We start from the raw sequence: 25,388 nt of genomic DNA on the forward strand, positions 1-25,388 counted from the left end.
GGCTGTGATTGTCACTGGCGGCTCACTGAGGCAGGCCCGCCTCTCCGCACCGACCTGTGTGAGAGCACACGCCTCTGAGTCTGCGTCCTTTTCCCAGACCGCTGTGGACGGAGGACCACGCCCTCCGAAAGCCAGACCATCTAAAAAGGCCAGACGCGGCTGGCCTGAGTGTTTTCTTGGTCCAGGGATGCGGGGCGATGCCCCTTTGTGTCCTTTTCTAACTGTCATGTCAGGGCCTGGCTTCTGTTGACAGGCTGGTTCATTCTGTCAGGTTCTCCCACACCACGGAGCCGCCTGAATGGAAGACAAAGGAGATACCCTTCATATATATATATATATATATATATATATATATATATATATCAATATATGTGTGTGTGTCACGTGTTACATGTTACACACTACACATTACATATTATATATGTGCATGTGTATGCAATATACATATGTACATCTGTATATGTATATTGTGTATGCACATATATGATAATCAATAAAATTATATGTTATATTATATTTTATACATGTATACAGTAAACATATACACATCTGTATGTGTATATGAACAGCCTGTCAAAGTGATAATCTATATATGTATATTGTATACATGTAATATAATGTAACATATATATATATATATATATATATAATTTTATTGATTTTAGAGAGGGAGATAGAGATAGAACATCAATGAGAGAGAATCACTGATCGGCTGCCTCCTGCACGCCCTTTACTGGAGATCGAGCCCACAACCCAGGCACGTGCCCTTGACTGGAATCGAACCCAGGGCCCTTCAGTCTGCAGGCCGGCGCTCCGTCCACTGAGCCAAAGCGCTAGGGCAAGGAAATGCCTTTGATCTCAAACTCTAAGGAAGTGACTGAGCTTCCAGTTTCAAAAGCTGCAGTTCAGATTTCCATACGGAGTCACGTGCACCCACCCGCTCTGGGAGCCTCCCTGCACCCCAGGACGAAGCGGAAGGCTTCGGGGTGCTGGGAGGTAAAACAGCAGGGGCCCCTCCGCTGCCTCTGGTCTGTTAAGCGAAGCCTCCGGCTTTCCCTGCGGAATGGCTTAAGAGGAAGGAGGGAAGATTAGATCTGCTCCGTTGGTTCTGAGAGAGAGGGTCTCCGTTGTGGCCAGTCCCGAGGGGCGTGGCCAGCTCTCCCAGGCTTTGGGGTGTTGTTCAGAGCACCCTCAGAACGTGGAGAGAGAAGAAAGGGTGCGTACAGGAGCGTCTAGCACGGGCCCAGCCGTGGGCTGTGACCTGGTCTGCCACAAGATGCTTACAAAAACTGAGAGTATTTGGAAACTGTTATTACACTTCGAAACTGCCACATATCCGAGCGCATGATCACAGGGCTGTATTGGCTCTCTTAAATTTTTTTCTAGTAATTCATTTTTTTAAAACGTATTTTCTGATTACAGCTGAAACACAATGCAGTGTTATGTTAGGTTAAACAAATAGTCAATTATTCTATTAGTGTGCCACTTTGAAAGTAGATGCTCATATAACTTATGAAGTGTCAGCTCATATAAGTACCCATCTGACACCACACTTAGTTATGACAGTATTATTGACTTTCTATTTCATTTTACAAAGCTAATGCTTTGCCAAGGACCAGAAGTGGTTTTTTTTTTTTTTTAAGAAGATATTTTACACAGAAGATGGAGACTCCCTGTCTTCTCAACCCCTCCAAGGACAGGGGGTCCGGGGGGGGGGGGAGGCACGACATCACACAGCCCGTGACGTCACACAGCCCATGACGTCACACAGCCTGTGACATCACACAGCCCATGACGTCGCACAGCCCGGAAGGAGGGAGGAGTAGAGGAGGCGGGCTGAACCGTGTCCCGCGGACTCCAGATCCCCTGCTCACAGCTCCTACTCAGAAATAAGCACAAAACAGCTTTCAGAGGGAATCAGGAATTCTTCCATGGCTCAGGAGCCTCGGTTCATGGGCCTCTGTCATCTCCCCGTCTCCTTCCCTCGTTGGCAGCGGGGGAGTCTAGCATGTTCTCTGAAAGGATGAGTAACTTCCCCTCTCCTCCTCCTTGTAGGAGAATTAAGGAGGAAATGCACTGTCTTCCGGTGACAGCTCGCATGAGCCAAGTGTGTGTGTGTGGGGGGGGGGGCAGGGGGGAAGGGGGCATCTGTAAAACTGTCAACAATAAAAATTAATTTCAAAAGTGAAATAAAGACCAGCCCGGCCGGTGTGGCTCAGTGGTTGAGCTTTGACCTATGAACCAGGAGGTCACTTTCCATTCCCGGTCAAGGGCACATGCCTGGGTTGTGGGCCCCATCCCCTGTCTGTGGGGTGTGCAGGAGGCAGCCGATCAACGATTCTCATCATTGTTGTTTCTATCTCTCTTCCTTCCTCTCTGAAATCAATAAAAATATATATTTAAAAAATAAAATAAAAAAGACCAAACTTGCGGTCCATTTTCACTGGTACGGCATAGTATATCAGGGAACTTGACCTTTTATTTTTTTCCCCCCCTTCTGCATTTATTGAAGAATTTTTAGTCTAAAGTTCCCTTTAAAAGTTAAACTCGCGTTCTTTGTGTGTGTGTGTGTGTGTGTGTGTGTGTGTGTGTGTGTGTTTTCCTGTTCTCCTCGCATGAATAAATTAGGCAGAGAACATGTCAAAAATAATCTTAAGTGGATCTATGTGCAACCAACATCCTCGAGTCTCAAAATAGATGGCCTGGGGCCTGTTTTAAGTGGTGTCCTCTTTTCCTCGCCTTACCCCGATCCAGAGCCAGCGGGCTGTCGCAGCGGCGGGGGAAGGGGGGGGGGGGAGAGAGTCGTTTTGTGTTGTCTGATGGGCACCCCATGGCCAGTGCCCGCGCCCCTCTGCCCGTTTGAAGGGCTGGGCACCCCGGTCCCCACGTGGCCAGGGCGGGAGGCCAGATCCCAGGCTGCCAGGCTGCGTCTCCGCGGGCTCTGCTCAATGTCCCTGCCTCTCCCCCCGCCCCAGGCCTGGAGCCCCAATGTGTGTGCAGAGTCCCCCCCCCCCCCCCCGCCCCTGCCGCCCAGGCCCACAGCCTGGCACGTGGTGGGGGCCCAGAGGCGATGGAGAAGGCGCTGCCCGCTCCCCGGGCCTGGCTCACAGTGAGCACCTCGTTCAGCGAAAACCGGAGCCAAAACCAAGCCTGAGGTTGGGTCCTCGGAGCCCGAGGTCGGCGTCTGTTTATAACAGAAAGCTCTGATCTGCAGCACGAACTCGAGGGGAAGGACGTATAGAAACACCACCCTGTGATGATGGTCAGTCCCTTCTCAGGCACCGCCTCCTAACGGGGGTGTCGGTGAGACCAATGGGTAGGGTCTGCAAGGGGGTGAGGCAGCGGCTCAGCTCATCCGCTGGTACATCCGGCATCAGAGCTGATGTTCAGGAATCTGAGGAGAAAGAAGAGGCCTGGAGACCCCCCCCAGTATCAAGGCCCGTCGTGGGCAGTGCCCCTGGAGGCCGGTCCCCATCCCAGTGGACACACTGGTACGAAGCTACTGTCTGTGGGCTTGGCCCAGCAGAGAACGCACAGTCTGGGGGGTCTCAGGGTGGGCACCCCGTGGCCCAGAGACATTCGGGAGCCGCTGTGAGCCAGTGTCCCCCGAGGGGAAGACTGTCCACCTCCACTCCAGTGCCCTCTCCCAGCCGCCTAGGGCCCTGCGGAGGGCTGAGCGTGCCCCTGACTGGTGGTGGGGAAGGTGGGGCTGAGGGAGAGGAGAAACAGGCATGGCACCAAAAACATTCCCCCCGAGGGTCCCCGCATCCCTCAGCGCCTGCATCCTGTCTCCTCCAAGGACCTATTTCTGACCCGGGGTGCGGGGGTATGAAAAGGATGCCCCCGAGTGGAGGGAGTCCTTATGATCGATATGACTCCACCAGCAAAGGAAGTCTGTGGAAGTGAGAAGCCACTGCTGAGATGCCCACAGGGTGGGGTGGGGGGTTGAGGATGAGGCATTAGAGTGGGGGGCAGTCTGCGAGAGCTGCTGGACTTCCGGACGCTGGTCTGGAGTGAGGCCACCCGGCCGGGCGTCGCCGGATCTGTCACCGGTCCTGGTGGCTTCTGATTCTCCCGTCCCCGTGGGGACAGCGCTCTCCTGCACCTCACTCCCTCCGTGTCTTTTTTTTTTTTTTTTTAAATATTTATTTATTGATTTTTTACAGAGAGGAAGAGGGAGGGATAGAGAGTTAGAAACACCGATGAGAGAGAATCATCGATCAGCTGCCCCCTCTAGGGATGTGCCCGCAACCAAGGTACATGCCCCTTGACCGGAATCGAACCTGGGACCCTTCAGTCCGCAGGCCGACGCTCTATCCACTGAGCCAAACCGGTTCCGGCTGCCTACGTATCTGAATTGTGGTTTCCTGAGGACACAGGAGAATGAGAGGCGCAGACCCTCACCAGGTTTCTGTACATGAGGGGTCGCTCCTTAAGTGGGGGGCTCCAGTGCTGTGATCATATGATTATATAAATTCATATAAAGTCAGCTAATAGCATGCACAGGGCAGTTCTCAGTCCCGAAAACTCCAGGGCCACGGAGACACGGCCAAATCACTCGAGGCCTCTGTGGCGGGTGGGGACACGGGCCAGGAGGACACACAGAGTCTGTCGGTCCATACAGGACGTCGTCGGTCCCCTGACTCTGTCTCTGGAGGAGAACCACCTGCCACTCCTGATATTCACTGTCCTTCCAGCAAGATCCTTTGGAAGCAGCTCCGCTCTGCCAGGAGAATGGCAGCTCTCTCTCTGAACGGGCTTCTGGAAGTCCCCCACTGATGCATTAGGCCACGAGGGCTGGGCTAGGGATAGACGATTATTGTATTAAGAAATCTTTTTTTTTTTTAATTATTTTCTTCTTTTTAAAAAAATATATTTTATTGATTTTGTACAGAGAGGAAGGGAAAGAGATAGAGAGTTAGAAACATCGATGAGAGAGAGTCATCAATCAGCTGCCTCTTGCACACCCCCTACTGGGGATATGTCCGCAACCAAGGTACATGCCCTTGACCAGAATCGAACCCGGGACCTTTCAGTCTCCAAGCCGACGCTCTATCCATTGAGCCAAACTGGTTTCGGCTGTATTAAGAAATCTTAAGAGTCGTTGCTGAAACCGGTTTGGCTCAGTGGATAGAGCGTCGGTCTGCGGACTGAAGGGTCCCAGGTTCGATTCCCGTCAAGGGCATGTACCTTGGTTGCAGGCACATCCCCGGTGGGGGGTGTGCAAGAGGCAGCTGATGGATGATTCTCTCTCATCGTGTTTCTAGCTCTCTATCCCTCTCTCTTCCTCTCTGTAAAAAATCAATAAAAAAATATATTTAAAAATAATAATAATAATAAGAGTCGTAGACGGCGGAAATAGCCCCGCTGTCCACAGAGGGGCCCAGACCCCGCACTCACGCCGATTTGCACAAAGAACTTAATCGTCTGTGAAAAGCGAGAGGAAGAAGGACAGCACGAGGCAACTCGGGCAACTAATAAACTTTGCGGATGCCGCTTCCTCTGTTTGCTTTTCACTCAACCCAGGCGCCGTTGTCATTCCGTCCACACACGTCCCCTGTCTGTGACTCGTATACAAAGGCCGGGGGTATGCCAGCGAATAAACCGTTAACGGGGAATTAACTCCGCTGGCAGGCGCCCTCGCACTTCTCCTCCAAATTAAAGAAAATGAAATGGGCAGAAACAGAGTGTAGATTACCTCTTTTTTTTTTTTTTCCTTTTTTTTTTTGTCAAAAAAATGGTGGGAATTTGGAAATTAATAATAAAAAAGGGGAACAGATGCGGGCCCATGCCAGAGGGAGATGAATGCGGGGAGGAAAATCTGTGAACAACAAAACTGGAGCAAACGGAATCAGTGGGAGGTGGTTGTACAATCAAAATCGGGATAAAAGAGAAATTACAAGCAACCCTGCACTTGTCAACGCAGCCGTAATGAAAGGCTGGCTCTGCCAGCAGCGCGAACCTGTGTTAGCACTTCGGGGTAAGGATGGTAGCCGGGTGCCAGGTAGGAGGGCAGTGCTGGGTTGCTGGGCAGCAGCCATCATGTACGGAACAGATGGCACGGAAAGCTGGCAGGGGAGGGGTTCCTTAGCAGAACTAATCAGACAGTAACAGATAGGGCAGCTGGGAGGGCTGACCACCGAGCGCGCGCCTGCCTGCGGGTAGCCGGGCGCCACGGCGTTGGCAGCGGTGTGCCCACTGGCCTGAGAGAAGACCTTGCAACGTCTTTCCCGTCTTCGGGAAGGACGGAAACTTTTGTTGGGAGAGAAGCACGGGGCCGGGCGGCAGCTCGGTTGGCTGCTTGTGGGCTGGGGGGTGAGCTCCGGGCCGGGGAGAGCTGTCTGTCCGTCCGGTCGGGGGGGTTTGTGTGTGTGGGTTTCAGTCCGGCTCGCAGGGAACTTAGCGCTCGGCCCTGCCGTCCTCATGGTCACTTTGGATATTTTAGGCATCAGAGAGTTTGCAGGATCCAGGATGAATTGTGACCATTCGAAAGAGCGTAGATAGATTCCCTCCGATCGGCTTCCCACCACACGTGTCTTTGCAAGCGAAACCGGAAAACAACCCAAAAACGCTTGGTGCGTGGATGCCCCTGGTCCTCCGGCTCCTGTCTAGACCGGGCTCGATGCATAGACGCCAGCCTGCTTTCCCTTTCCGGTAATGAGGCTTGAACCTCTAAGTGTTAAGCATCACATCACGCAGAGTCTCAAAACCATGAAACAAAAAGCAAGTCATTATGAGTAAATGAGAGAAGACAGACAACCTGGCCTGTTCAATGTCATAGCTGAGTAGGGAGACATGGTTTTTGAAACACAGACCTGGGCCATCCATGCTTAAACTAGGACTTGAACAAAGAAATCCAGATCTCCTGCATCTGTTTTTGAACTGGTATATTTCTTTCTTTCTTCCTTTCCTTTTTTTTTTTTTTTTTTTTTTTTTTGCAGGAGGTTTGTAGCTTGGCTCCAGTTATTCATTTCGGAGGGGAGGGGGGCATCCCCAGGATTGGAAATAGGTGGTATAACACAGCCATATGCTATTTATGCAGCAGTTTCTGCAATAAATCTAATTTGGTGCTGTCAGAAAAATTAGACTTATTTGATGTAGCAGCACATTAGTAAATGATCGCGGCAGATTTGAGCTTGTCACTTCAGTCTCTCCCCTCTCCTAGCAGAAGCTCGCAAACGCGTTTTCCCCTCTCCACGGGCTCTTTGTCCTGCAGCCCTGCAGACATTCCGCCCCCCAGAGAAGGTGTGGCCTGCAGGTACTGGAGGGCGGGCGTGGAAGGAGGGGTACCCCCCTCTTGGTCAAAGGCTTCAGGAGTAGTAGATGGAAGGCAAAATCAAGAAACCAGACCCAACGAGAGCCGGGTTCCCATCGTGTGCCTTTCTGTCAGTCAGAAAAGGCAGAGGAGCGGAGGGCAGATCTTCAGGAAGGAGTTTAAATATTTTCCCTCCCGTTCCCACACCCACCTGCTGTTCCGGAGAAGCTCATATTAAAGAATAATATCATCCCCCCAGGGGCCCCGAGGATGGCGTGTCTGCCCCCGTGCCACCTGGCAGCGTGGCTCCCAAGCGTGTTTCAGGTGTTGGCATCAAACTGCCTAAAACTTCTCCCGAGTTTTCCTACTTAAAGGGTAATAGAAGCCCGTCACACAACAGGCAGATAAATAGAAACGGTTTTCCCTGACTCCCTGAAATGATCCATTTGTCAAAGGAAGCATGCTAGTATGTCCCTTTTCTTTCTCTTCCGTGCTTAGGCCTGTGTGTGTGTGTGTGTGTGTGTGTGTGTGTGTGTGTACGTACACGCATGCATCTGTGCGTGGCTATACGTGATGTTCCACGGAGTGGTTCTCATTTGTTTATGTTCTTGCCATATAAATTCTCCCTAACAAGCCTACTCGTGTGTTTTTGAAATGCAGTTTGCTGCATACTTAGAGTTGCTCACGGTGAACTCAGCAGCCTTTATTAAACCAGCGATTTGCTAATCATTCTTCCCTTTCCACAGCAAATCAGACCAAGCAAGCGATCGGATCGCCAGTCCCCTTCCCGGGCTACGCAGGAGCAGGGGGCCAGGTGACCAGGCTGTCACCAAGCACAGCCGGCAGGAGAGGAGAAAATAAATACCCAGAGAGAGGGGACCAGCTCGCTGGGCAAATTAGATAGGATTTCTGAAACATCCTCCAGAGAAAGAGAAGTTACTTAGAAAGTATGTTTCAGGAAGATGGAAGAGAAAGCACCTCTTAGGAAACATATTTTGGTTTCAAAAGTCCATATATTAAATACTGTTTCTACATATTATTATACATAAGAACGATGTATAGGCTATCGGGGACTTTGGAGATGAATAGTAAAATTGAAATAAGCTGAAAAACAGTGTCTCTTCACTTGGATTTTAAGCTTTTCTGCCTGTTCTTTTGTTTTTGCTTTTAGATTTAGCATCACAATAATTTTCTTTTAACACACCCGAAAAACTGCTCTGACAAAATGTCTTTAATACATTATAAATATTTAATTTATCAAAACCTTACACTTCAAGTTTTCAATTACATGTATTTTAGACAGCTTTTATTCATAAAATCTGCTTTTAATTTTATGTCAATGCAAGAAGCTTATATTTTCCCCCCAAAATTTTGCAGACTTGATTAATCTTATTTAATAAAAACATATGCAATGAGATTAGTTCTTGAGATAATTCTTCATAATATAACAGCAGCATTATGAATGAAGTGCCACAAAAAGTTTGCCATATTTTTTCTCCTGCAGACTGACCCCCCTTTCTCTTTTTAAGGCATTTGAATCAAATGTTGTTGTTTTTTCATTAAGAATCTGATTGTCTAAAATACTGAGAATTCTACATAAAGTTATTTTATGTCTGATTTATGAAGGAGGGTGGATACTCAATAGATGTAGGTGCCAGAATAATTTGTCACCTAATTTCTAGGAGTTTCTTTTTTTCTCAGAATGGCCATTTGATACAACTTACATTTCTTTAGATAGATTTTGTGTTTGGTAGCGCATATTTGAATATTACTTAAACAGAATTTTATTCTTTAAATGATGGAAATTAAAATTTACATACATTGGTTTGGATAGCATGGGTTAAGTTTTTCAAAGCTGTGTTGAAATGGTACACATTTGTGCATTTTGAGCATCTCAGTGGAAAATTTCTTAACTGGAATACTCTCTCCCTTGGCTAATTCATTAGTGCAAATATTTATCCCTCAAGTTAATGCTATAGAGTCTGAGGCAATTTTTACATAGTGGAAGCTTGTTTGTGGTGTTTTGATGTCACTTGAAAACTTTTATTTTGCTTCTGATGCATATAGTTCCCGCTCGATATAATAAGAAGTGCGGAGACACGTGAAGGAAATGCACACATCAGCTGTCTGGTTCTACAAAAACCATCATTAAGACACCCCCTCTCATTGCCTTGACTGCAAATGATTGTCTGCCCGAACCCCAAAGTAAATCTCACAAGCCCATCACCCCGCAGAACCCCGTCCTCCGCTGGTTAGCGAGAGAAGATGGGAATCTGGGCCGACAGTTCATTTGACAATGACCTTGAGGGGCTCCGCTTCTTGAAGAAGCAAGCAGAAGCTTGCGGTAAACAAAGTTCACTTCTGACAGATGGATTGAATGACAGAAAGGTTGCGAGTGCCAGAATAGCCTGGCAGAGGAGGGAATGTTCAGTGGATTCCAACAGGAGAGGAGGTGTGAACAGGTGCAGGGCTGCTGACGGAAGGGGAACCAGATGGAAGGAGCCAGAGCCAGTTTATTTAAAGGAAAAGGCAGAAAACATTGAAAGGCTGTGCGCTCAGCGGCTAAAAGTGTTCGGAGGGGAAGGTAAAAAACCCCACAAAGCAAAGCTGCCCGGCGGGGTAGCTCGCGCTTAGCATAATGGTTGTAATTTGTGGCTTTCGTTTGGATGTCGCGATGGAAATACATTTATCTTGGCTCTTGACACCACGAAGGAGAGAGATTTGAAAGTTGTTTATTTTATTTTTTTTAAGATTCTAAGCTTTAAAATAAAAAAAATCAAGAAATCATTAAATCCATTAATTTAATTCCTTTCCAGCCAGAATTCCGTCGTGATAATTCTAAAATCGTGTCGTCAGCGAGGAAAAGAAAGAAAAAAAAAATTAAGTGAAGGTTAACATTCCATTCAAACGTGTCTCGTGATGCCCGGGTTCTGCTCACATATGGGGAGCGAACGCGTGCCTTGCTGGGCGGCATCTGTAACCGCTAAGAAACATGCAACGTGAGACGAGATATTGTTGCTTGCTTTTGTTGTTCGGACTCTCTGTTCCTTTTGCAAAGTCTGCTTTGTTTATTTGTTGGAAGGGTGCTCTCTAAAATACTCGTTTCCCACCACGAAGCCAGGGCTGCGCTCTGCGGCTGAGGGTGCCCTGATTTCCGCTGACCTCAGTGACCTGCCTGCGGGCAGACACCTGCACACTCCATAGCACTGACAATGGGGACAGTGGACAGTGCAGCAGGGATGGGGGGGGGGGCTTCCTTACCTCCCAAGTCCTATTAAAACTAAACTTTCTCACCAAAACCGGTGTGGCTCAGTGGATAGAGCGTCGGCCTGCGGACTGAAGGGTCCCGGGTTCAAATCCGGTCAAAGGCACGTACCTTGGTTGTGGGCACATCCCCAGTGGGGGGTGTGCAGGAGGCAGCTGATCTGTGTTTCTCTCTCATCGATGTTTCTAACTCTCTTTCTCCCTTCCTCTCTGTAAAAAAGAATCAATAAAGTATATTGTTAAAATAATTAAACTTTCTCCCTGCAAACCCAGGACCTCCTTGCTAACACCTGCCCGGTCACGTGCTCCCATTTGCTTGGGCCCTGTCCTGGGACACCTCTCTGCCTTACGTTGCAGAGAAGGGGAAGCTGGTAGGGGCGGAGCTGCTAGGAAGCAGCCACCAGAAAAGACAATGAAAAAAACACAGTTATTTTGAGGTTTTAATAGTCTATCAATTTATCCACAATAATTTCTGCATGCCCACTTTTCACAAAGAATTCAGCGAGCGCTCTACTCACACCTGGGTCAAGGTTCCATGTGACCGGGGTGGGGTGTCCAGGAGATTTTCATTCCCGAGACGATGTCTGTGGCTCAGGACATGTCTTTGTCCATGAAAAGAAAGAATTGGATCTGATTAGCAGTTATAGATGTTTACTTCTGACTACGTGGTTTGTGGAGATCCACAATGTTGGTCTTCTCTTTTTCTTTTTTTCAGACTGTCTGAGGCCATCTCTTTGGAAGAAAAGTGGTGATTGTTTTCTAATAAAAAAAAATTGATAACCTGTATTCTAAAAATCAGCTTCAAAGTGTGCTTCTTTCCCCTATTTGTTAAGATGGTACCATCAAATAGATATTCTTATTCATCTAAAAGTTTGCATACAATTTATTGGACATACTTGCTTCCCTTGTTGCTGTTGTTGTTTTTAAAATATATTTTATTGATTTTTTTTTACAGAGAGGAAGAGAGAGGGATAGAGAATTAGAAACATCAATGATGAGAGAGAATCATCCATGTGCCCGCAACCAAGGTACATGCCCTTGACCGGAATCGAACCTGGGACCTTCAGTCCACAGACCGACGCTCTATCCACTGAGCCAAACCAGTTTCAGCCTTGCTTCCCTTGTAATGTACTGATGCTGCCATTTCTTTCATCATAGTTACTGAATGCCTTTATATAATAACTAGAGGCCCGGTGCACAAAATTTGTGCACTTGGTGTTGAGGGGGAGGTCTCAGCCTGGCCTGCACCCTCTCGTAGTCCGAGAGCCCTCACGCGATGTTTGACTGTTGAGGTGTCTCTCCCGCCACTGCCACTGTGCTCACCAGCCATGAGCCTGGCTTCTGGCTGTGTGGTAGCTCACTGACCACTAGAAGCCGCTCTTGCATTGAGGCTCTGCTCCCTGGTGGTCAGTGCTCATCATAGCAACTGGTCAATTTGCATATTAACCTTTTATTATTATACATAGAATGCTACTAGCATGGTGCTACCATGCTAGTAGCATTGTAAAATAACACCATAAACCTCGTGTGAATTATGGATTCAAATCAAAAGATAGTCAAAAGCAATGGCAACAATTAGTGTCATCACTTGATATTCACACCACAGATTCCCCTGTAAGCTCTCCATGGGTAGAGCTAAGAGCTTTCCAAAAACACAAAAACTTAATTGTACCCTGAACAGTGTCTTACATCACAGAGATCTTGATTTTTTTTAATAAAGGGATATCAGGTGGATTGATGGTAAGCAGCTATTCATTCGATAGCTGGAATATAATATAATATTGAGTGTATATTATATTCCAGCTATCCTAGGCACTGTGAATTTTTAAAGTGAGTAGGGCATGATTCTTCTTTTAATTTTTTTCCTATTTTTTAAAATATATTTTATTGGCCAAAACCGGTTTGGCTCAGTGGTAGAGCATCGGTCTGTGGACTGAAAGGTCCCAGGTTCGATTCCGGTCAAGGGCATGTACCTTGGTTGTGGGCACATCCCCAGTGGGGGGTGTGCAAGAGGCAGCTGACCAATGTATCTCTCTCATTGGTGTCCCTAGCTCTCTAGCTCTCTCCCTTCCTCCCTGTGAAAAATCAATAAAATATATTTAAATATATATATTATTGATTTTATTACAGGGTGGAAGGTAGAGGGAAACATTGATCAGCTGCCTCCTGCTGTTTCGGCTGATTATTCTTTTTAGGTACCCTAAAAACTAGTGAACACAAGGTTAAGTTAACTACAGAGTGTGTGTGTGTGTGTGTGTAAAGACTAAAAAACAGTTCTTAGATTTATAAACTTTTATGAACTCAAGATTATCATCAATAGATGATTTCATGAAACTATCCATCTTGTTCCACAATCATTGTGAAAATGAGAACTGAGATGCAGAGAGGCTAAGAAACTTGCCCAAAGTCAACAGTAATTTAGTAGAAGCTAGAGGTGGATCCCTTCTTCTCGCTTTTAGTCCGTTCTTCCCCGTCTTCCACATTCAGCTCCTTTGCCTTTGATGATACTATGACTTATTTGAATAAACTCATTAAAGTATTTCTTAAGACGTCTTGCACAGCCAAAACCGGTTTGGCTCAGTGGATAGAGCGTCGGCCTGTGGACTGAAAGGTCCCAGGTTCGATTCCGGTCAAGGGCATGGACCTTGGTTGCAGACATGCCCAGTAAGGGGTGTGCAGGAGGCAGCTGATCAATGTTTCTCTCTCATCGATGCTTCTAACTCCCTATCTCTCTCCCTTTCTCTCTGTAAAAAATCAGTAAAATACATTTTTTAAAAAGAAAGAGAGAAAGCAGGTGCCATGGAGGTTAATATCTTGACCAAGGTTATAGAGCTGCCCTGTGGCAGGTTTGGGGTCCAAACCTAGGGCAGTCAGGTTCAGGAATAGAGTTTTATTCATCATATATACAGGGTGGGAGTTGTGAAAAAGTAGATTCTTTGATCAGTTCCTTTTGGATGCTTGAATTCCATGGGGTTCCTGACAGGCGGGCTGCTCAGGGCCTCTCACATGCTAACACATGTGACTCACCTTGAAAGGGTTTAGTTTTCGATGTTTTCCAAAATTATATGATTTACGGAACCTTTTTTGTTAAGTTCCCACATCTCCTTCAGGAAGTAGGCTTGGGGGAATATGCTTCAGGAAAAACTGATCTAAGTTACTTGGCGGTGGGATTACTAAATGATATGTGGAAATTTTCTTTTTTTTTTTACGACATCCTTGCCACTGCCCGGCTTCCCTTTTGGAGGTAGGTTGGTAACATTCCATTTATATTCAATCAGGCCTTAAAAAGGGAGGTGAAGGTCAGGGAGCATTTTTGATCACCATTTAAACCAGCCATGTTCAACCTTTTCCAGCTCACAGCATATATATACCCTGTTTCCCCGAAAATAAGACAGTGTCTCATATTAATTTTTGCTCCCAAAGATGCGCTAGGTCTTATTTTCAGGGATGTCTTATTTTTCCATGAAGAAGAATACGGTACACATTTACTGTTAAATGAAAATAAAGGAAATTTATTACCTGTATACGGTACGGTAGTACGGTAGTTGTCAACACAAACCAGACAAACTGTGAATCCCACAGTATCAAGAATTTACTCATTTATTCAATGACAATCATGTCATCATCTCCTGGAACATCATCATAACAATCCAATTCCTGAATTTCCTGGTGAGTTTCTTGTGATTCTATTTCTTTCAGAATCAGTGGACCAAATCTCTCATGTTTAGCCTAGGAGGGCCTTATTTTCGGGGGGGATGCCTTATATTTCACTCAGAAGGAAACCTGTAAGTAGGTCTTATTTTCGGAGGATGTCTTATTTTCGGGGAAACACGGTATATACTAATTACCCAAATTCTGCTGCACACCTAAAAACAATTTTTTTGTCCATCAGACAAAACAATAGGTACGATTTTTGTTTTGCTCCTCCTCACCTGAGAGTGTTTTCTCCATTGATTTTAAGAGAGAGTGGGAGGGAGGACGAGAGAGAAGAAACCTGGATGTGAGAGAGACCCATCCGCTGGCTCCTTGGATTATATCTCTAACAGCAAATAAACTCCAGCGATTTTTTGCAGAGTTTTATCACCGTGCATCTGCTTATTTGTATTCCACAAACTGCAGCTAACATTTTGCAAAAAGTGAGAACTACAAAGGCAACAGATGAACTCACCAGGCAGCGGGATAATTATTAATCTGGCTGGCTATTGACTGACTAATATGACAACATGCTCCCTTTGTGAAACTTTGAAAGTATTCGTTTCTTACTAGCGACAAGGAATTGGTTAAAGGTGTGAGGATGGTTACTGGAGGTTCGGGGAAGAAATCTGTGGAGGCAATCTCTCCCATTTAACAATATGGGGAGACTGTTACATAATAAAGATTTTCCAATTGTATGCACATTTAATTACGAGGCGTCTGCAATCCATGGACATAATGACATTTTTCTATAATTTGCCATCTTGGCTGTATCGACTAGTTCTTAATATGCTCTATAATTTAATTTTAAACATGAATATGTATTTTGGGAGAAGCTTCCAACCAGACCTGATTTACAATTTTAAAAAGTTGGGTTGCTCCTTCAGCTCGAGCTGGTCTTCGTTTTCTATCAGCATTCTCCTTTGCTTCTCCTTTCAAATAATGGTGAGTGGCGACTCAAATGAGAAATGTGTCCAGGTGTTAAAAATTCTGTTATTTTAATAATCTTTGCTTTGTATTAAAAAAAAAAAAATACGAGATTTGCTATCTTGATGAGGCACTCAAAGTCAGCAGTTTGAGGCAACACCGTTATTTTGATTCCTGGAACAGCAGAGTTAAAAAATGATCTTTTGCTGCCCTGCTGGAATGGCGCAGTTGGTTGAGTGTTCTCTCATGAACCGAAGGGTTGCCGGTTCTATTCCCGGTCAGGGCAATACCTGGTTGCAGGTTTGATCCCTGCGTTGTGAGCATATGGAAGGCAACTGATTGATGTTTCTCTCTCACATTGATGTTTCTCTCTGTCTCTCTCTCTCTAAGCATGTCCTCAAGTGACATTAAAAAAAAAAAAAAAAAAAAAAAAAGATGCTTTGCTATAAGTAGGCAAGGAAATAAAGCTTAGACCACAATTTATCCCACTGCTTTGCTCCACACAGTCACGCAACGCATCAGACACCTCTGAGCTGCCAGACAATTTAAGGCTGAACGTGACTGAAATGCACATGGGACGCTCTTCAGTCCCAGGGTCTCCCTCTGGTGTCTACTCCATCTGAGGCACAATCACAAGGCTGCTCCGGAGTAATAGCTGCTCCCCCTGCCTCTGTTGTTTCTCCCCCCCTCTGTCCTCACTCAGCCAGAGCGTGATCACAGCGCACCCCTGCCTCACACCCTACACCGGCTCCCTGTTTCGGGAACAAGTCCTTAGAAATAGCTGCGTGTCCTGGCCCCTGCCTGCACCTCCCGTCTCTTCTTTCCTCTGTCCCCCCTCCGCCAAGTGCTCGCTTCACCCCACAATGTGCATACCCAGCCCCCAGTCTGGCCAGAGCTGTTGCAGTTTTTCAGCGGCTCCTGGCTGGCTCTCCTCCCTGGGTCTTTGCATGGTTGCCCACTTCACTGGTAGCAGTGTCCTTCTGGTGCCTTCTGTGGCCAACTACACCGCATTTTTTTAAATTTAAAATATATTTTTATTGACTTTTTACAGAGAGGAAGAGAGAGGGATAGAGAGTTAGAAACATCAATGAAGAGAAACATCAATCAGCTGCCTCTTGCACACCCCCTACTGGGCATGTGCCCGCAACCAAGGTACATGCCCTTCACCGGAATCAAACCTAGGACCCTTCAGTCCGCAGGCCGAGGCTTTATCCACTGAGCCAAACCTGTTTTGGCCAATTACACCTCATCTTAATCCTCTAATTTTTTTAAGCTTCCTGAAGCCCTCCCTCTCCAGCTCCCATCCTACCCACCTGTATGAGAGCAGGAGTTTAGCCCATTTTAGTATTTACCATACTATGGTGGTTGTTTTTTTATTAGTGTTTTAAAAACATTTTTACTTATTTCAGAGAGGAAGGGAGTGAGAGAGAGAGAAACATCCATGATGAGAAAGAATCATTGATTGATTGCCTCCTGCACACCCCACACTGAGGATCAAACCTTGACCTCCTAGCTCATAAGTCAACCACTGAGATACACCAGCAGGGCTACCATACCATTAAATATATATATATACATATACACACACACACACACATATATATATATATATATACATATATATACACACACACACATATATATATATTTCAGAGAAGAAGGGAAATGGAGAGAGAGAAAGAAACATCAATTATGATAATATTGATCAGTTGACTCCTGCACACCCCACAGTGGTGATCAAGCCCACAACCCGGGCATGTGCCCTGACTGGGACTTGAACTATGACCTCCTGGTTCCATAGGTTGGCGCTCAACCACTGAGCCATCCCAGCTGGCATCACACCGTTTTACTTGTTCTCTCTTGTTAGTTTTCCTTACTAGACCAGTGGTCAGCAAACTGTGGCTCGCAAACCACATATAAAATTATAAATGGTTTATAATGGTTATAAAATGGTTTCCCATCCAGCCATTGTAGGTTAGTGGTTGAGAGTCAACCTATGAACCAAGAGGTCATGGTTCAATTCCCGGTCAGGGCACATGCCCAGGTTGTGGGCTCCATCCCCAGTGTGGGGCATGTGGAAACAGCCAACCAGTGATTCTCTCTCATCATTGATGTTTCTCTCTCTCCATCTCCCTTCCTCTCTGAAGTCAATAAAAATATATTTTAACAAAAAATAGGTTTCCCTAAATCAAAATATTTCAATTTCACTTCTGCCTTTATATCGCTTAAAACATGACCTTTGAGCAGATTTCGAATTATTTAGGATCCTCTTTTATTTTCAACTATAACAGGACAGGTTTTGATTAAACAGATTTGAGATTCCCTTTCAATTCTAGCCTTTTAAGGTTTCATAGAAAATCTGCTAAGTCGGAACAAACCTGCAAGGAGAAGGCAACATAGAAGGAAGGGAGAGGAAGGAGGAAGGAAAGCAAACATGTGCCAAGTTTTCTGCCTTGAAAAATACAACGTGTAGTTTCAAATAGAGTGAACGTTGAACAAGGATTGAAAAAATAGAAGTTGATCCCCAGTTTGCAAAGGGGCGTCCCGATGACAGTTGCCTCTGTGTCATTATTAATCCTTCCTCCTTCCCCCTCTCCAGATGGTATTGGTTTTAACAACGCATCTTTTTTTTAATTTGTTTTATTTTATTGATTTTCCACAGAGAGGAAGGGAGAGGGATAGAGAGCTAGAAACATCGGTGAGAGAGAATCATCGATCAGCTGCCTCTTGCACACCCCCCACTGGGGATGTGCCCACAACCAAGGTACATGCCCTTGACCAGAATCGAACCTGGGACCTTTCAGTCTGCAGGCCGACACTCTATCCACTGAGCCAAACCGGTTTTGGCTTATGGTCACCCGGTTATTAGGGATCACAGAGCCCGTGTCTCCCTGCCTGTACCCCCAGTTAAACGGGGTCTGAGTGGGGGTGTTACTCCATGGAAGCCCACGATGCTCTCAGTAGCACCAGCTGCCTGTACCCCCAGCTGCCAAGCCATGAGAGCTGCCTCTCTCAGCCACTCTGCAAACACAGTGTTTGCCTCCTCATCTAAGACTTGCACAGGCCCTCCGGCCCCACTTCAAGACTCCAGCCGCCCCTCCCTCCACCCCACCCCCGTCCCCCTTGCTCAGGGCAGAAGGACAGCCTTTCAAGAAGCTCTTGCTGCCCGTTTCCTATGCACCAGGTGCCCAGGATTGAGCCTAGCTCAGGGGACAGAGACAATGATGACAAAGAAGGCAGACGTGCCAAAACCAGTGTGGCTCAGTGGATAGAGCATCGGCCTGCGGACTGAAAGGTCCCAGGTTCCATTCCAGTCAAGGGCATGTACCTTGATTGCAGGCACATCCCCAGTGGGGGGCGTGCAAGAGGCAGCTGATGGATGATTCTCTCTCATCGATGTTTCTAACTCTCTATCCCTCTCTCTTCCTCTCTGTAAAAAAAAAAAATCAATAAAATATATACATGTGGTGTTTTTTGTTGTTGTTTTGTTTTGTTTTTTTAAAGGAAAACAGAGAGAGACACGTGCAGTGATCCGTGGCCGGAAAGCACACGGTTTGTGTGCCGAAACCAGTTTGGCTCAGTGGATAGAGCGTTGGCCTGCGAACTGAAAGGTCCTGGGTTCAATTCCGGTCAAGAGCATGTACATTGGTTATGGGCACATCCCCTGGTGGGGGGTGTGCAGGAGGCAGCTGGTTGTTGTATCTCTCTCATTGATGTTTCTAGCTCTCTATCCCTCTCCCTTCCTCTCTGTGAAAAATCAATAAAAATATATTTAAAAAAAAAGAAAGAAAGAAAGCACATGGTGTGACTAGGGAGGAAAGTGTACGTCCATTTGACAAATACAGTGGGAGTTTGGATGGAGCGTGAGGCCAGGCCTTGGAGCACATCCAAGGGGGTGACGTCATTTGGAAACACCGGAAAGGCTCACATGAGGGAGGACCCCTGGTGGTTCCGCCTGGGTGAGGCGTGGGTGTGTTTTCCTTCTGGAATTTTCCACCACCCCACTGCCACCCGCGGTGACCGGCCTCGGTGCCGGCTTTCCTTCTGCGGCTCTGTAATTAGAAGCCAGCCAATGGAGGTTCCACAGGGGTCCGTGCACCAGTAGACACACTTTAGGAATTGTTGATTTCCGGTTTGGCAGAGGCCAGGCCGTCAGTATCTCAGTCAGTGAACGGAAGCAGCGTGGAGGAGAGGGGCCCACAGGGGGATGGGTGCTGGGAAGAGCTAAGCTGGTTAATTGAAGGAAACCCTCAATTAACCCTCCATCTCACCCAGATTTAGTATGAAGAACCAACCTAATGTGTGAGTGTGTGTGTGTGTGGGGGGGGGAGTCGGACATGTGTGTGTATGTGAATGTGTGAGCATGTGCATGAGCATGTGTGTGTGTGAGCATGTGTATGTGAGTGGGCTCATTTGTGTAAGCATGTATGAGTATGTGTATGCGAGCTTGGGTGTGCGTGTGTATGTGAGTGTATGAGCATGTGTGTGTATGTGAGTGTGAGGGTGTCTGTATGTAAGCATTTGCGAGTGTGTATGTGAGCTTGGGTGTGTATGTGTATGTAAATGTGTGTGTGTGCACTTGAGCACACGTGTATGTGAATGTGGGGGGCATGTATATGTGAGTGTGTGAGCATGTGTGAGCATGTGTTTGTATGTGAGTGTGTGAGAGCATGTATGTGTAAGCATGTGGGAGTGTGTAAACGTGTGTGTTAGCTTGTGTGTGTGCGTGTGTATGTGTGTGTGAGCATGTGTTAGTACATGAGCACACATGTGTGTGGAGGTGGGGGTGCGCACACCCAGTGTCAGCATCCACAGTGCCTCCTGCCATTAGATCCTTTGCATCCTCAGGTTTTAGTTGTTCAGAAGTTTCTCTCTTCAGGAGCCACTGTGATTGGAGCGGGCCCATCAGGCCCAATGGACGGGTCACCGTCCAATCACAGAGGGCGGGCGATAGTCTTTAGAGTTTACAAAGTGCCTGAGCCTGCAGTCTCTCTCTGTGTGACTCAGAGGGGATTTTATTATGGAGTGCTGGGCAAGTTACTCATTTCATACATGTTCACATGACATGGGTGATATGTGAGAATATTCCACAAAACATGCATGTGGGGCCGCAGAATCTTTGACTTGCCTCTAGAATCTGGATAGACGCTCTGCCGTTACGTCTGAGCTTCCGTTTTCATTTGGGAGGAAGTAGAAGCGGCCTGCAAAGCTTCGTTCCAGAATCCCAGTCTGCGTGCACTGAGCCTGCTGTTCCTTCAGCTCCAGGGTCTCTGGGAAATAGGAACCAGGCATCAGAGGAAAAACCCACCAGGGCTTCACAACATGAGTAATGCTAAAGCAGCCCTGGCTGTGTGGCTCAGTGGATAGGGCATCGGCCTGCGGACCAAAGGGTCCCGGGTTCGATTCCGGTTAAGGGCACGTCCCTCGGTTTCAGGCTCCTCCCAGGCCTGGGCTCTGGGCGGGGCTCGTGCAGGTGGCAACCAGTTGATGCGCTTCTCTCACATCAGTGTTTCTCTCTGCCTCTCCCTCTCTTCTACTCTCTTTAAAAATCCATGGGAAATATCCTCGGGTGAGGATTCAAGAAAAAGTTATGGCAGAAGGCGTTCGTGTTTCAACAAGGTTACAAAATACCATCCCTCAGTTGTCACGATTTTTTGATGTTGATAGTTGAGTCCTGAGTCCATTTGGGTGGACAGGATGTATTCACATTGCCTGAAAGGTCCTTCAGATTTCCCCCCTAATTGCAGGGGCAGGAGGGAGGGGGGGTTGGGTGGAAGGGGAGTGGAAAGACTATTCTTTCTTTTCTTTTTTTAAAAATATATTTTATTGATATTTTGCAGAGAGGAAGAGAGAGGGATAGAGAGTCAGAAACATCGATGACAGAGAATCAACCATCAGCTGCCTCCTGCATGCCCCCTACTGGGGATGTGCCCGCAACCAAGGTCCATGCCCTTGACTGGAATCGAACCTGGGACCCTTCAGTCCTCAGGCCGACTCTCTATCCACTGAGCCACACCGCTTTTGGCAAGACTATTGTTCCTTAGGCTGAACGATTTCCTGCATCTCAGCTCCCCGTGGCCCGCGGGGGGGAAGGAACGGGGGTGCATGCGTGCATCTGTAGACTAAACCCCGTCTCCTCCCTGCCCCGCAGACTGGAAAAAGAGAGCATTCAGCAGAGCCTCAGTGGCGAAGCCAAGGCCCAAGCCCTTCAGGCCCAGCAAAGGCAGCAGGAGCTGACGCAGAAGATGCAGCACATGGAGGCCCAGCATGACAGGACCGGTAGGTGGGGGGCCGGGGGGGCCGATGGGGGGGTCCGAGCCGGCCGGCACCCGCCAACCGGGCCCACGCCTCACTGTGAAATGACATCAGGAACACCTGTAACCTTTGGCTGGCCGAAGGGAGCAGATGCTCCCCGCCCCGGAGACTCCGGATTACATATTAGTTAGCGTTTAAACGGGAACGCGGGAAGCGGTGCCCACGGTCTGGTTGATTTCGGAGTGCTGCTCTCACATCTGCTGCACCATCTGGATTATGAGTTTATTTACCTGTGTGCGAGGGACGGAAAAGCTGAGCGGGACCACAACAAAGCGGAAACACAAAGGGCTCGCTGCTGTTGGCCGGGCTCGGCGGGCACACATGCCGCGGAGAGAAAATAGCATCCGAGGCGCCGCGGGAAGCGCTCCGAGCTCCCCCCGTGAAAGGTCCCCGGAACAGCACAGAGCGGCCCCCGCAGGACGCGCATTAGGGCGCCCCTAACAGCCTAATGAGTCCGCGTCCCCATCCAAACGGGGGGAAGAGCCCTCGCCATTAATCGGCTCTTAATTCCCTGTCGCAGCTGGATGCCATTCAGCGGCTCCAAATGGAATCCGTCCCTTTATTTAATCTTTGAGGCTTCGAACATTTTTAGCATTTGCACGCCGCCGCCCCTGCCTCCTTCCCCCTCCCAGTTGCTGGCGACGTTTAATCCGATGCATTCTTCAAGTTCTCACAACCGCTGCTGCAATGCACGGATACGGGGCCTCGGCCACAGCTGGCGGCTCGGCTAAAAATTGCCATCTCTCATCCTCATCGCGTTGGCACGATCCTGCAGGCCCAGTTGGCCGGCAACTCCTTACCTTTGATTTGAAAGTAAAATTGCACTTGGAAACTGGCCGTGTGCGACTCGGGCCTTGTCACTTGCGAGTTGTGTGTTCGCAGACGGTGGTGTCAGTCACAACAAGGCGGCCACACTCATTATCATTCCACCCCAGGCCGATGGTCCCCGCAAAAAACAGACGTTCCATTGATCCGCCTCTTGCAGGAAAAGGTGGCTTACTCTCCAGTGCTTTTGATTTATTTTGCTCAAAGAGCTTTCTGCTAAAATGGAAAAGAAACGGAAGCCTCACACTTAAAGGCGATTTTCACCTGATTTAATGTCCACTGTGTCTGATGGCCTGGTCCAAACCTTACTGCCCATTATAAGAGGAAACATCGCTAACGCGCCCTTCATTGAATAATCTCTTTACTTACGAAGAGGTAAACGTTGCATTGAGTCACGCAATTTCCTCCAGCAACCTAATAGAGACTTCCTCCTAACAGCATTTGTCCAGATAAAAATGAAAATTCACCAGACTTTTTAGATGTTTTCCATGAAAAGAAATAAGGAAGAAGTTGGGGGCTAAGTTACGGCTTGCCTCCACTGCTGGCAGGATCCTTGGGCTCAGGGAGTTGGGCAGATCTGCGAGCATATAAGATTATGTCACTGTTAGAATAAAGTGATCAGATGTCCCGCTTCTGGCGGGACAGTCCCGATTTTTAACAATTTGTCTGTCCCGCGTCCCTCGGCGTTTTAAAACAGTTCTGATTTTTGGAAAATCGGGACTGTCCTGCCAAAAGCAGGACGTCTGGTCACCTTATGTTAGAACCATCTTAACACTTGCTCTTAGATTGCACAAAAGTGCCACACTCGCTTCTATTTCTTTAACCAGATCTTCAGTGAAGCTCATACTGTTGACAGTGAAATCAAATGACCCATTTCACCTTCGTAAGGACAAAGGGTTATGAAGGTTGAGAGGGTGGGTAATGGGATATGTGAGCAGACAGGGGACCTCAAGCATGAATGACAGCATAAAGGGAGTTCCTCAATACCTCCGTTTTCTGATTGTCATAATTCTGGACACTTTATAGTAAAATTGTCCAAATAAAAAATACCCCATAGCTTGCATATGGCAAGATATAAGCCTATACCCAATACTCCACCAGGGTATTGGGTAATCTGGTAACATGTTGAAACCTTACACCATGCTGGTGTGATCAGAAATGTTTCTGGTGAGCAATGATTCGAAAAGTAGATGTCTCCCAAGATTCAGAGTCTCACCAGGTAGGCGGCCCTTTGACTGGGGACATTGAACGTGACCTCGTAGCATATGGGATGTGGGTAGCGTCTTAGCGCGTTTACCGTCTACATATGGAAGCACTGCAAAGCCACAGCCATAAACATGTCCTGTTGGTGGGGGGGTATTGTTATTTCTAGAAAGTGAGCAGTACTCCTTGCTGACCTCCCAGAACGCATTTTTGACCAAGTTAAAGGAAGAGTGCTCTACGTTAGCCAGGAAACTGGAACAGATCTCTCAGAAGAGCAGGTAGGTGCTATTATATGATACTTCCCGAGCGCTGTTGGTTTAAATTCTGTAACTTTTCTTTAAAGGACAGCATTTCCACTATTTTACAGTCGAATGTCAAAATTAGATACAGTAGTCCCACCTTGTTCATAGTTTTACTCTTTTTTTACATATATATTTTTATTGATTTCAGAGAGGATGGGAGAGGGAGAGAGAGAGACATCAATGATGAGAGAGAATCATTGATCGGCTGCCTCCTGCACGCCCCCTACTGGGGACCGAACCCATAACCCAGGCTTGTGCCCTGATTGGGAATCGAACCTCGACCTCCTGGTTCATAGGTTGATGCTTAACCACTGAGCCACACCGGCTGGGCTATCACCTTTATTTTACTGAATGATGGCCCCAAAGCACCAAACTAGAGCTGCTGGCAATTCGGACACACCACAGAGAAGCTGTAAGTGCTTCCTGTAAGAGAAAGGGGACCACAGTCTAATGAGGCATTTTGAGAGATGGGGAAAGTGAAAGAGACCACAGTCACATGGCTTTTATTATAGGATATTATTATAATTATTTTATTTTATAATAGTTATTATCCATCTCTTACTGTGCCCAACTTATAAATTAAATTTTATCAAAGGTCTGAATGCACACGAAGAAACAGATTTTTTAAGCATCCACTGGGGTCTTGGAACATATCCCCATGGGTAAGGTCGGACTCCTGTGTATGGCGATATATTTCTTGGGAAATATTTTCTCTGTATTCTCTGAATATCTTCTTAGCTGTCCATACAGACACCTGGGTGTTTTGTTTTTTTTTCTTGTAATTATGAATCTGTGTTGTTATTTGACTTTCGTAATGGTTAGGATCGAAAACTGTGAAATTTCACAACACAAAGGTCAAGATGGCAAACTTCTAACAATGGATGCAGACGAGTCAAGCAGTTTTCAGGCCTTACGTTGTTATGTGTGACATTTTCATTCATCACCACAGTTCTCTTTACACACACACACACACACACACACACACACACACACACACACGCCACTTTTAGGTCCAAAAATAATAGTTGAAATGTGTATCTATAAAACGAAAGGTGATACTTTGTAATCGATAAGCTAAAACCATCCTTTCCTTCTCTTTCTAAAAGTATTTTATGTTAATGAGATAGCCAGCATGCATTTTATATGTACTCTAGTTCTTTAGAAACGCACTGATTGGGGTCTTATTGAAATTTTCCTGCACACACACTTTCTCATCGGATTATCTCAATGAATGAATGGTTTTATATTCCACATTGTAATAAGCCTGAGTTCCCACCTCAGCCCTGACAAGAACTGTTATCTCAGAGAAGTTTATTTGACCTGTTTGAGCAGGGGTTCTCTCTTGTAAACGAGCGCTGTTGGACAGCATCTTTTGAATTGAACTATCAAAGGCAACATTCATGTAGCTAGCTAGATATCAAATGTGACATTACACTATAACCTAAGGCAGTGGTCGGCAAACTCATTAGTCCACAGAGCCAAATATCAAGAGTACAATGATCGAAGTGTTTTTTTGAGAGCCAAATTGTTTAAACTTAAACTTCTTCTAACGCCACTTTTTCAAAATAGACTTTCCCAGGCCATGATATTTTGTGGAATTTTGT

At 46.8% G+C, this 25,388-nt stretch overlaps 1 protein-coding gene and 1 long non-coding RNA gene across 2 annotated transcripts in view; one reads left to right on the plus strand and one right to left on the minus strand.

Annotated features, from left to right (window-relative positions):
* Window positions 1–17,984, minus strand: part of LOC311614275 — a 198,951-nt gene extending 180,967 nt beyond the window's left edge. The window contains exon 1 of the long non-coding RNA XR_014793617.1: window positions 17,882–17,984. This is a non-coding gene — a long non-coding RNA (uncharacterized lncRNA). The remainder of the gene's footprint in view (window positions 1–17,881) is intronic.
* The window catches only part of SDCCAG8 (SHH signaling and ciliogenesis regulator SDCCAG8), a 191,577-nt gene that overhangs the window by 89,268 nt on the left and 76,921 nt on the right, over window positions 1–25,388 (plus strand). The window contains exons 14-15 of the mRNA XM_084868881.1: window positions 21,291–21,418; window positions 23,652–23,760. Coding sequence (XP_084725007.1) covers window positions 21,291–21,418; window positions 23,652–23,760 — 237 coding nt within the window. The remainder of the gene's footprint in view (window positions 1–21,290; window positions 21,419–23,651; window positions 23,761–25,388) is intronic.

Source organism: Pipistrellus hanaki (assembly GCF_964339955.1).
Source record: "Pipistrellus hanaki genome assembly, chromosome: 20".
Classification (NCBI taxonomy): Eukaryota; Metazoa; Chordata; class Mammalia; order Chiroptera; family Vespertilionidae; genus Pipistrellus; species Pipistrellus hanaki.